Below are 11,950 nucleotides of genomic sequence, written 5' to 3' on the forward strand. Positions count from 1 at the left end.
AAATACAAGTAAAAAAAAAAAAAGTATACATTAGAAAATACGATGGAATTGTGTAGTGAAACAACATATTTTGGTAAGTGGCTACTTTATTTCAAAGTTAAATACTTTTTTATATAATTAAAATAAGAAAACTAAAATAATTATAGATGCACTACATTTTAAAAAATGTAAGAAAACGTTTATTATGTTTACTATCTAAGTATTTTTTTTTTCAAGTAGCCCAAATAATTTGAGCCCAAACATTATTATTCAAGCCCAAAATTCTGAGCCTACCAAAGAACTCACCCTTACCAAAAAAGTCTAGAATCGCAAACTCCATCCGTTGCAATTTCAACCCTTTTTTTCAGATTCAATCACAACTAATCTCGCAAGCGTCGCCCAACACTCACCCTTTCTTCACATTAAATCTCACCGCCGATTAAGGATGACGAGCAGAAGAGCTGCTGTTTCTGCAATCGATCTCATTCATGGAAGAGGATTTCTCAATCAATGGTCGCATAAATCGGGTATTATCTCTCCTCCATTCTCTCTCTTCTCTTCCAAGGCTTTTCAACCTAAGCAGCCCAGAATCGATTTCAGCTGTGTTAAAGAATTAAATGATGCTATTGGATTGTTTCAAAAAATGAAGAGTATGCAGCCGGAGCCTTCTGTTCGAATGTATAACAATCTTTTGAGTGTCACTGTAAAGATTGAGCAGTATTCTTTTGCCCTTTATATGTTTGATGAAATGCTTAGGATGGGTGTCCCTGTTGATGTTTACACGATGACTATTGCTGTGAATTGTTGTTGTCTCTTGAAAGATATAAAATCTGGCTTTGCTGTAATGGCTATATTTTTCAAGAGAGGCTACGAACCAGATGTCACGACATTCAACACTCTGATTAAAGGGTTGTTTTTAAATCATAAGGTGGCCGAGGCTGGGAAATTGTTCAATAAGCTTTTGCGTTTCAGAATATGTGAGCCTGATGATGTTATGATTCTGGCGATGGTAGATGGGCTTTGTAAATCAGGAAATGTCCTTCCAGCGAGAGATTTAGTTCGTAGATTAGAAAGAAGTAGGTTGAGACCTAATGTCAAGGCTTATAGTGCATTACTCGACGGGCTACGCAAATCTGGAATGGTGGATGATGCTCTCCAGCTCCTATCCGCGATGATCGAAAAGGGTATTACACCCAATGTTGTCACGTACAGCTCTATGATTCAGGGATTGTGTGATCTAGGGAGACTGGAGGATGTTAAGGTTCTGGTGAATGAAATGTCTAATTCTAATATTTCTCTCGATGTTGTTACCTTTAATATATTGATTAATGCATACTGCAAGGAGAGAAAGATGAAAGAGGCTGAAGATTTGTTGGAAATTATGAAGCAACGTAACGTATGCCCTGATGTTGTCACTTATACTGCGATAATGGAGGGGTATTGTTTGAGAGGAGAAATTGACAAAGCACGACAAGTACTTGATTCCATGGCTGACAAGGGACTTAAGCCTAATATTGTTACCTACAATTGCTTATTAAATGGATATTGCAGAAAGGGGAGAATAGACGAAGCTTGGCTTCATTTTCTTGAAGTTCCTTGTAAAGGTCTGGAGCATGATACAATTACTTACACAACCATGATACATGGATTGTTTAGTAAACGTAGATTTTCCGAGGGCTGGAATCTTTTCAAAGATATGGAAGCTCGACGAGTATGTCCTGATATATATACTTATAATACATTGTTGGATGGGCTGTGCAGGAAAGGGGAGACCGGTGAAGCTCTTTCTTTTCTGCACATGATTGAAGGGAAAGGAGTTGCTCCTAATAGAGTCACATATGCGGCTATCATTAATGGATTATGCAAAAATGGGAAACTTGATGTTGCCAGAGATCTTTTCAACCAACTACCTTCTAGAGGTGTGCAACCTAATGCTCGTATATATAATATGATCATTGGTGCACTTTGTCATGAAGGTTCTACAGAGGAGGCACAATGTTTGCTTACAGAGATGCAGAGTCTTGGTTGTGCACCTGACGAAGTGACATACAACATCATGACGCGAAGTTTCCTAAAGAAGAAAGAGCTTAGCAAGGCAATACCATACTTGGGAGTAATGCGCGAAAAGGGACTCTCAGCAGATGTTTCTACTCTATCCATGCTCATTGATCAAATGCAAGGAAAAACTAAAGATGATGTTCTTCTCAAATTGATGAAGGATGTTTTGCCAAAGGATTTTGTATTATAGTTTTTTTTTTTTCAACTCAGGCTTTGGGCTGATCTCGTGTCTTTTTATTTCTTCTGTTTTATTTTTGCATCTAAAGATTTTTCTTGTGTTTTTTGGAAGGGTACTTTGCTTGCGTTTATTTATGGGTGGTTTTTCAATTCTCATATATCTCATGTTGTGTGCAAATATATTCTCATATATTCTAATAATTCAATTCATATGCGTATGTTGCAGAAATGGATATTTATTTATTTTCTTCTACTTTTGATTTTCACCTAGAAATAAGAGGTGGTTCTCTTAATTATCTGTCCTCTTTGAGCAAGAAGCACACAGCCTTCTAGCTGAAGTGTCTCTTTCCTAGATTAGCAACACAACTAATATACACTTTCATATTTAATGAAAAAAAATGGCAAAGAAGAAGATGAAAAGAAAATTTACCAAACATATTACTCATCTAAACCACAATTTGAGCATAACACTACTTATTTTGCAAATCAAAATTGCCTCACAAAACATCCTGCAGTTTACAGTCTTGAAAAAGCTACACCAAAAACATACTTGTGAAGATTTAGCAACACAACTAATAGCAGCAAACCGGTATCTACACCCTCCTTCATCTCCTAAACACAATTCTCTCAACAATACAAAATACTCCCTCTGTCCCCAAAATAAAAATAAGTTTCTCTTTGGGGATGGCACGGGTTTTAAGGAAAAGTGGTAAAGTGTATTGATAGTGGAGAAAAACATTTTATAATTATTATTGAGAGTGGTGAAAATGTGAAAAAAATGTTATAATTACTATTGGGAGTGGTGAAAAATTGAAAAGTAAGAATAAATAAAGTATTATTAGTGGTGGGGTAGTCGTTCGAAAATGGAAAGAAAGAAAGAGGAACTTATTTGGAGGACGTCCCAAAAAAGAAAAAGATTAACTTATTTCAGGGACGGAAGGAGTATATTTTAATAGGAGTAACATATAATAATTCACATCAATTACTCAATAAAATCCTGAATTTAAAAATATAAATATTCAATTTATACAAAGTGTAATAATAATTGAAGTTATTAAATAAATTTAAAAAGTATTCGATAATAAAATTTTGCACTATGCATATACTATTCATCATAATAAATATTTCTATACAAACGTAAATAAAAAGTTTTGGTGACGTTTAAATATTTTTCATGATCAAATTTGATGACGTTTAAATAATAATTACAATATAAAAAGGTTAAAAAAATAGTGAAAATTTTGGTGGAAGAAGAGAGAGAAAAAGAAAGGAAAAAAAAAAACTCATCTTTTATATATTATAGATATAGATTCCAGGTATTACTATTGTCTTTTTTTCTCAAGAAATGTATTATTTTATTTACATTGTATAATATTGCTATATTTTCTTTTCGTGTATAGCACATGACAAAATACTAGTTAACCTAAGAGAGAGATTACTATAGTGATTTTCTTAGAAGAAATGGGAGAAAAGAGACTATTAGCATATGCTTCTACTTTTTTGATTTAATCCATTATCATTGCAGCAGATTATTTAAATTTGTTTGGATTGGTCTAGAGATGACACTTGTTCTACTTTTTTTTTATATAAGCCACTTACTTGAAGTTATAAAAAATATATATACATATATATAAAAGTCCATTATGATATCCCAAAATTTTTATCATAAAAAACACATGCAATTATAAAATTAACAAATAATAATATGCCTTATAACTACAATATTAAATATTACAAACTGATCTACAACAAAATTATAATACAAATTTGAATAAGAGAGATGAAAAGAATTGTTTAACTTAATATTACCAACAAATTTCACTCATACACGCCATTGCATAATTGAAACTATCAAATTTAACTATATATTTTTTTATTTACATACAAAATAGGGTTATTTAAGAAAGAAATAAGGTTATTTTAGGTCTTTTTTTTAAAGACAAATGAAAAGAACGACACTACATTGTATAATTAAAAGTTCTCAAGTATACATTAGAAAATACAAGTAAAAAAAAAGTATACATTAGAAAATACGATGGAGTTGTGTAGTGATCCAACGTATTTTGGTAAGTGGCTACTTTATTTCAAAGTTAAATACTTTTTTATATAATTAAAATAAGAAAACTAAAATAATTATAGATGCACTACATTTTAAAAAATATTAGAAAACGTTTATTATGTAAGAAAACGTTTATTATGTTTACTATCTTAGTATTTATTTTTCTAGTAGCCCAAATAATTTGAGCCCAAAATTCTGAGCCTGCCAAAGAATTCACCCTTACAAAACAAGTCCAGAATCGCAAACTCCATCCGTTGCAATTTCAACCCTTTTTTCAGATTCAATCACAACTCCTAATCTCGCAAGCGTCGCCCAACACTCACCCTTTCATCACATTAAATCTCACCGCCGATTAAGGATGACGAGCAGAAGAGCTGCTGTTTTTGCAATCGATCTCATTCATGGAACAGGATTTCTCTATCCATGGTCGCTTAAATCGGGTATTATCTCTCCTCCATTCTCTCACTTCTCTTCCAAGGCTTTTCAACCTAAGCAGCCGAGAATCGATTTCAGCTGTGTTAAAGAATTAAATGATGCTATTGGAGTGTTTCAAAAAATGAAGAGTATGCAGCCGGAGCCTTCTGTTCGAATGTACAACAGTCTTTTGAGTGTCACTGTAAAGATTGAGCAGTATTCTTTTGCCCTTTATATGTTTGATGAAATGCTTAGGATGGGTGTCCCTATTAATGTTTACACCATGAATATTGCTGTGAATTGTTGTTGTCTCTTGAAAGATATAAAATCTGGCTTTGCTGTAATGGGTATATTTTTCAAGAGAGGGTACGAACCAGATGTCGCGACATTCACCACTCTGATTAAAGGGTTGTTTTTAAATCATAAGGTGGCCGAGGCTGGGAAATTGTTCAATATGCTTTTGCGTTTCAGAATATGTGAGCCTAATGATATTATGATTCTGACGATGGTAGATGGGCTTTGTAAATCAGGAAATGTCCTTCCAGCGAGAGATTTAGTTCGTAGATTAGAAAGAAGCAGGTTGAGACCCAATGTCAAGGCTTATAATGCATTACTCGACGGGCTACGCAAATCTGGAATGGTGGATGATGCTCTCCAGCTCCTATCCGCGATGATCGAAAAGGGTATTACACCCAATGTTGTCACGTACAACTCGATGATTCAGGGGTTGTGCGACCTAAGGAGACTGGAGGATGTTAAGGTTCTGGTGAATGAAATGTCTAATTCTAATATTTCTCTCGATGTCGTAACTTTTAGTATATTGATTGATGCATACTGCAAGGAGAGAAAGATGAAAGAGGCTGAAGATTTGTTGGAAATTATGAAGCAACGTAACGTATGCCCTAATGTTGTCACTTATAATGCGATAATGGAGGGGTATTGTTTGAGAGGAGAAATTGACAAAGCACTACAAGTACTTGATTCCATGGTTGACAAGGGACTTAAGCCTGATATTGTTACCTACAATTGCTTATTAAATGGATATTGCAGAAAGGGGAGAATAGACGAAGCTTGGCTTCATTTTCTGGAAGTTCCTTTGAAAGGTCTGGAGCATGATACATGTACTTATAATACCATGATTCATGGACTGTTTAGTGAACGTAGATTTTCCGAGGGCTGGAAGCTTTTCAAGGATATGGAAGCTCGACGAGTAACTCCTAACATATATACTTATAGTACATTGTTGGATGGGCTGTGCAGGAATGGGGAGACTGATGAAGCTCTTTCTTTTCTACACACCATTGAAGGGAATGGAGTTACTCCTAATAGAGTCACATATGGGGCTGTCATTAATGGATTATGCAAAAATGGGAAACTTGATGTTGCCAGAGATCTTTTCAACCAACTACCTTCTAGAGGTGTGCTACCTAATGCTCGAATGTATACAATGATCATTGGTGCACTTTGTCATGAAGGTTCTACAGAGGAGGCACAATGTTTGCTTACAGAGATGCAGAGTCATGGTTGTGCACCTACCAGCGTGACATACAACATCATGACGCGAAGTTTCCTAAAGAAGAAAGAGCTTAGCAAGGCAATTCCATACTTGGAAGTAATGCGCAAAAAGGGACTCTCAGCAGATGTTTCTACTCTTTCCATGCTCATTGATCAAATGCAAGGAAAAACTAAAGATGTTGTTCTTCTCAAATTGATGAAGGATGTTTTGCCAAAGGATTTTGCATCATAGTCATCTCCCCTTCTGAGATGCAACCAACTCAGGCTTTGGCGCTGAACTTTGTGTCTTTTTATTTCTTCTAGGTTTTTTTTTTTTTATTTCAACTCAGGCTTTGGGCTGATCTCTTGTCTTTTTATTTCTTCTGTTTTATTTTTTCATCTAAAGAGATTTTTCTTGTGGTTTTTCAATTCTCATGTATCTCATGTTGTGTGCAAATATATTCTCATATATTCTAATAATTCAATTCATATGCGTATGTTGCAGAAATGGATATTTATTTATTTTCTTCTACTTTTGATTTTCACCTAGAAATAAGAGGTGGTTCTCTTAATTATCTGTCCTCTTTGAGCAAGAAGCACACAGCCTTCTAGCTGAAGTGTCTCTTTCCTAGATTAGCAACACAACTAATATACACTTCCATATTTAATGAAAAAAAATGGCAAAGATGAAGATGAAAATAAAATTCACCAAACATATTACTCACCTAACCACAATTTTAGCAGAAAACTACTTATTTTGCAAATCAAAATTGCCTCACAAAACATCCTGCAGTTTACAGTCTTGAAAAAGCTACACCAAAAACATACTTGTGAAGATTTAGCAACACAACAAATAGCAACAAACTGGTATCTATACCCTGCTTCATCTCCTAAAACACAATTCTCTCACCAATACGAAAACTACGAAGACAAACTGCAAGCGCAGCGTTGCTTTCCTTAACGATAGTTACAATCGCAGCCAGCTGAAGAGCTTGTGCGAGAAGCTCGTTCCAAGCAAGTCACGTTCAGAGTTGGACTTCTCTGTCGTATATCCAGCTGAACGGGATCTTCGGCGCCTGCTTGGCCCTCCCTTGAGCTCTCTCCTCCAGACGTCTGATTCTCGGAGGCAATCCACAGACATATTCTTGAGCCTTCTGCCCATCCGCGGATAGCCCCGTTATATTTTCAACTTTCCATCGTGCAACCAAGTGTTCTAGAATGTCGGCGTAGTCTCTTGCTGTGTAGACGCCGAGGCGTTGGGCGACGGCCGAGAAGTGGTCGAAGAGGCTGTCATCACGGCCGTCGTACATCAAGTGGGCGGGCATGGAGATTTTCTTCTTCATCATGTCGGCAAAAGCTAGCACGGTCCCATCGGGGTCGATCTCGAACAGCTTCTCCACTATCTTGGTGTACGCAGTTTCGTGGCGCTTCTCATCCGAGGCGATGGTGCCGCATATCTGAGCCAGCTTGATGTCCCCATGCTCCCGGGCATGTCGGGCTGTGTTTCCGTGGGACACGAATGTAGCCCTTTCTTGGAAGGATGTGTAGATGAATCCGAGGTACGGGTTGTTTTCTGTCCTCGGGTCCTGAAAAGGTTTATATCGAAACGAGATGTCAACACAAGTTGCTCAAAATCTTTTGTAAGACTGTCTCGCGGATCTAGTGTTTCAATCTGAATCTTGACCCGTGAGACAGTCTTACACAAATTCGGGGACAAAGTTACACTGATTGACACGACTCACAAGCAAGTAGATAGTCAAGTAAGAGTAATTCATAGATTTAGACAAACGAGAAACGAAGTTAGTTACCATTCCCGACCCGATGAGATATTGGATAGTCTTCTCGATTTGCTTCATGTCTACTCTCCCGCAGAGATAAAGATACTTATTAAGAAGATCTCCGTGCCTATTCTCCTCAGCAGTCCACGCCCTCGTCCAGACTGCCCAAGGAGTTAAGCTCGCCCCCGTTTCATCCCTCACGCCATCCAAGGTGTTGAGCATTGTCTGGTACGTCGGGAGGGCTTCCTCGGTGATCATATCTCCGACCAGAACAACAAAATAATCATCGGGAATCTCCTTAGCTCTCTCTCTCAATTCCCTGACCTGGTCATGGAATCCATCTGAGGCGGGATCTGGCAAGAAATCCTGAGGCTGCCAACACTTCTCAACTGGTTTAAGGTGAACCAGTAGATTGTCCTCGGCCCAGCCTTCTATAGATTTGAAGATCTCGATCTTTTGAGGGGGCATCAAGTGCGTGACTTGAACGTGAACCTCACGAGGTGCGCTAAAAGGCTTCTTCGCAGTCTCAGCTTCCCTGTAAAAAATTTAAACACATGGTAAGTGTTAAAACATGTTATCATCATAGAAGAGAGAATTTGTTTCTTGAATATTGTTCTTGTATTTCTTGTTCTTTCTTGCTGATACAATCATCCCTTTTATAGTATTAAGAAGGGAGCTGATATTCAATATTACTTCTACAACATCATGAGGATTCCTACAACATCATGAGGATTCCTACAACATCATGAGGATCCCTATAATTAAGGGATCCTTGATTATCTTTTGACTAACTTTATCTTTTGACTAACTTTATTTGTCTGCTGACTTTTTATTCTCAACACTCCCCCTCAAGTTGAGTGACGGGATTTCCGATACTCAACTTGGAAAGAACTTCTGAAAAACTTTTGAAGTCTACAGCTTTGGTTAGGATATCAGCGAGCTGATCTTCGGACCTCACAAACGGGAGCTCCACAATCTTTTCCTCAATCTTTTCCTTGATGAAGTGCCTATCCACTTCGACATGTTTTGTTCTGTCGTGTTGAACAGGATTTTCTGAGATGCTAATCGCGGCTTTATTGTCGCAGAACATCTGGCATGTTTGTGTTGGTTGAAGGCCCAACTCAGTTAACAGTCTTCTCAACCAAAGGACTTCAGTCAATCCACTCTTGATCCCTCTGAACTCTGCTTCCGCACTAGAGAGAGCTACCACCTTTTGTTTCTTACTCCTCCATGAGACAAGATTCCCTCCGATGAATGCAAAGTATCCAGCTGTTGACTTCCTGTCTACTGGGTTTCCAGCCCAGTCAGCATCTGTGTAAGCTTGTACCTCGAGGTGTTCAGTCTTCTTGAATAGCACTCCATAGTCAAAAGTCTTCTTCAAATATCTCACAATTCTGAGCGCAGCTTCCATGTGGTCAGCCTGTGGTTGGTGCATGAATTGGCTAACAACACCAACAGCATAAGCAATGTCAGGTCGAGTATGGGAAAGATAGATAAGTTTCCCTACCAGACGCTGATATTGTCCTCGATCGGCTAACTGAGCTCCTTCCACAATTTGTAGCCCATGATTTACGATCATAGGAGTTTCTGCTGGCTTGCAATCTAGCATCCCAGTTTCAGCTAGGAGATCTAGAGTATACTTCTTCTGGTTGATGAAGATCCCCTTCTTTGATCTGAGAACTTCAATTCCGAGGAAGTATTTTAGTTTTCCTAAGTCCTTCATTTCGAACTCTTTGAACAAGCTTTCTTTCAACTTTTGAATCTCCTCTGTGTCATCCCCTGTTATAATCATGTCATCAACATAAATAACCAAACAAGAGATTAGATCACCTCGTTTCTTTAAGAATAAGGTGTGATCTGAGTTGCTTTGCTGGTACCCAAACTTCTTCATGGCTGCGGTGAATCTTCCAAACCAAGCTCTGGGAGACTGCTTGAGCCCATATAAGGTTTTCTTCAACTTGCAAACTTCACCCTCTCCAAAATCTCCTGAAAAGCCTTGAGGCACCTCCATGTAGACTTCTCTCTCTTCTTCAAGCTCTCCATGTAGGAAAGCATTTGTAACATCGAACTGATGAAGATCCCAGTCCTTATTAGCAGCAATTGAGAGGAGCACTCTGACAGTGTTCATCTTTGCAACAGGTGAGAAGGTCTCCTCATAGTCGATTCCATACATCTGTGTGTATCCTTTTGCGACCAATCGAGCTTTGTAACGCTCAATAGATCCATCCGGTCTCCTTTTGATTGTGAAGACCCATCTGCATCCTACAGTTTTCTTCCCTTTTGGTAGTCTACACTTCTCCCATGTATGGTTTCGATTCAGTGCACTTATTTCTTTCTTCATGGCATCTCTCCAGTGTTCACTTTTCAGAGCCTGTTCTGCTGTTTGTGGTATTTCTTCATCATACAGGGCCGCCTCATAAGCTGCAGCGGTTTTGGATATGTTTCCTTTTGCTACATTCCCAATTGCGTACCGAGAATTCTTCCCAAACTTTTCCGGGGTATACCGTTTGGGAGGGATACCCCGAGTACTCCTGGGTGGTAGAACATATCCCTTTGTACCTTCATTTGCTGTATTCTCCTCATGATCCCTTTCAACAAGGCATTGATTCTCTCCCTGATTCCTTTCAACATCTTGAGACATATGATCAGTGAAACCATAAATCTCAGTGGTAAGTTCAGGGGTGTTTACCTCAGATACCAGCGGCGGAGGAGATATTGGCTGAGGAGGCGGACTTTGTACAGTAGTGGATGGAGTTTGCTCTGTGGCAAGGTTAACTTTTTCTGTTGGATCTGCTTCCGGGCTGTTTGGCATTGGTAACCAACTTAACAAGTCAATCTCACTCTCACTCTCCCCCTGACTGGTAAGGTGGTTATTGTAAAAATACTCAGTTTCAAGGAAATCACAGTTCATGGTGGTGATAATTTGACGGGTTTTGGAATTGTAACACCTATATCCTTTTTGATTAACCCCATATCCTACAAACACACACTTGACTGCACAAGGAGAGAGTTTGGTGCGTTCATGTTTAGGAATGTGAACGAAAACAGAGCACCCAAAGACCCGTGGTTGAAGTGTAAGGGCAATAGGTATGGAAGCCAGGGTAGACAATTTCTGTAATGGGGTTTTAAGTTTAAGAGTCCTAGTAGGGAGACGGTTGACAAGGTAAACCGAGGTTGCCACAGCCTCGGGCCAAAACGAGGAGGGAACATGAGACTCAATCATCATAGAACGAGTCATTTCAAGTAAAATTCGGTTTTTTCTTTCGGCAACTCCGTTTTGTTCAGGAGTGTGGGGGCAAGTAGTTTGATGAATAATCCCTTTTGTTTGACAAAATATTTTCATGGAATTATTAACAAATTCCCCCCATTGTCGGTTCTAAGGGTTTGTATGTTTTTCTGAAACTGAGTTTGAGCCATAGTATGGAAATGAGTAAATTTTTCAAAAACTTCAGATTTGTGTTTTAAAAAATATACCCATGTCATCCTAGTGCAATCATCAATAAATAACAAAAAATATTTAAAACCTTGTCCCCCTATCACGGGCGAAGGACCCCAAACGTCAGAATGAACTAAAGAAAACATAGAGTTCACTTGTGTATCATTTGATTTGAAAGATTGTCTATGGCTTTTAGCTAAGATACAAGTTTCACAAGAAAGAGTATCACTTTGGAGTAATTTTGGAAATAAAAGTTTAAGGTATCCAGTGGAAGGATGTCCTAACCGACGATGCCAAAGCCAAGCTTCCCGGTTTGCAGTTCCGTGAGCCAGCATCACATTGCCTTTTTGAGCAATCTCATCCACATAGTACAGTCCATTTTTCTCAGTGCCACGCCCAATAATCTCCCCCGTCCTGATATCCTGAAGAAAACAGAAGTGAGGATGCATTAGCATGGTACAATTGAGTTCTTTGGTAACATGACTAATTGACAACAACTTATGAGATAGGGACGGAACATATAGACAATTGGATAATCGCAAGGTTGGGGTAATT

General features: G+C 38.3%; 3 protein-coding genes across 6 annotated transcripts; 2 read left to right on the forward strand and 1 right to left on the reverse strand.

Moving 5' to 3' along the window:
- The first annotated feature begins 289 nt into the window (after positions 1-289).
- LOC130999752 (pentatricopeptide repeat-containing protein At1g12300, mitochondrial-like) lies at positions 290-2,362 on the forward strand. 3 transcript variants are annotated; one of them, XM_057925371.1, is made up of 2 exons: positions 290-506; positions 993-2,362. In XM_057925371.1, the coding sequence occupies exons 1-2, from the start codon at positions 425-427 to the stop codon at positions 2,225-2,227; spliced, it is 1,317 nt and encodes a 438-aa protein (XP_057781354.1). In that variant the 5' UTR covers positions 290-424; the 3' UTR covers positions 2,228-2,362. The 3 variants fall into 3 exon arrangements, with proteins under 3 accessions (XP_057781354.1, XP_057781355.1, XP_057781352.1); XM_057925372.1 differs by having other exon boundaries at positions 291-506; positions 1,011-2,362; XM_057925369.1 differs by having other exon boundaries at positions 299-2,362.
- A 2,170-nt stretch (positions 2,363-4,532) lies between these two features.
- LOC130999754 (pentatricopeptide repeat-containing protein At1g12300, mitochondrial-like) lies at positions 4,533-6,581 on the forward strand. 2 transcript variants are annotated; one of them, XM_057925375.1, is made up of 2 exons: positions 4,539-4,713; positions 5,218-6,548. In XM_057925375.1, the coding sequence occupies exons 1-2, from the start codon at positions 4,632-4,634 to the stop codon at positions 6,432-6,434; spliced, it is 1,299 nt and encodes a 432-aa protein (XP_057781358.1). In that variant the 5' UTR covers positions 4,539-4,631; the 3' UTR covers positions 6,435-6,548. The 2 variants fall into 2 exon arrangements, with proteins under 2 accessions (XP_057781357.1, XP_057781358.1); XM_057925374.1 differs by having other exon boundaries at positions 4,533-6,581.
- A 335-nt stretch (positions 6,582-6,916) lies between these two features.
- Positions 6,917-8,490, reverse strand: LOC130999755 (stearoyl-[acyl-carrier-protein] 9-desaturase, chloroplastic). The gene is made up of 2 exons (XM_057925376.1): positions 7,990-8,490; positions 6,917-7,767 (listed from the first exon to the last, which is right to left on the reverse strand). The coding sequence occupies exons 1-2, from the start codon at positions 8,425-8,427 to the stop codon at positions 7,207-7,209; spliced, it is 999 nt and encodes a 332-aa protein (XP_057781359.1). The 5' UTR covers positions 8,428-8,490; the 3' UTR covers positions 6,917-7,206.
- Positions 8,491-11,950: the final 3,460 nt, after the last annotated feature.

The sequence above is a fragment of the Salvia miltiorrhiza genome, chromosome 8, assembly GCF_028751815.1.
Source record: "Salvia miltiorrhiza cultivar Shanhuang (shh) chromosome 8, IMPLAD_Smil_shh, whole genome shotgun sequence".
NCBI classification, from domain to species: domain Eukaryota; kingdom Viridiplantae; phylum Streptophyta; class Magnoliopsida; order Lamiales; family Lamiaceae; genus Salvia; species Salvia miltiorrhiza.

Coding starts and splice junctions, on each gene's coding strand:
- LOC130999755 (XM_057925376.1), bottom strand. CDS start 8,427: ATGCCCCCTCAAAAGATCGAGATCTTCAAATCTATAGAAGGCTGGGCC. Junction 7,768..7,989: donor ATCTCATCGGGTCGGGAATG/GTAACTAACTTC, acceptor AAACCTTTTCAG/GACCCGAGGACAGAAAACAA.
- LOC130999752 (XM_057925369.1), top strand. CDS start 425: ATGACGAGCAGAAGAGCTGCTGTTTCTGCAATCGATCTCATTCATGGA.
- LOC130999754 (XM_057925374.1), top strand. CDS start 4,632: ATGACGAGCAGAAGAGCTGCTGTTTTTGCAATCGATCTCATTCATGGA.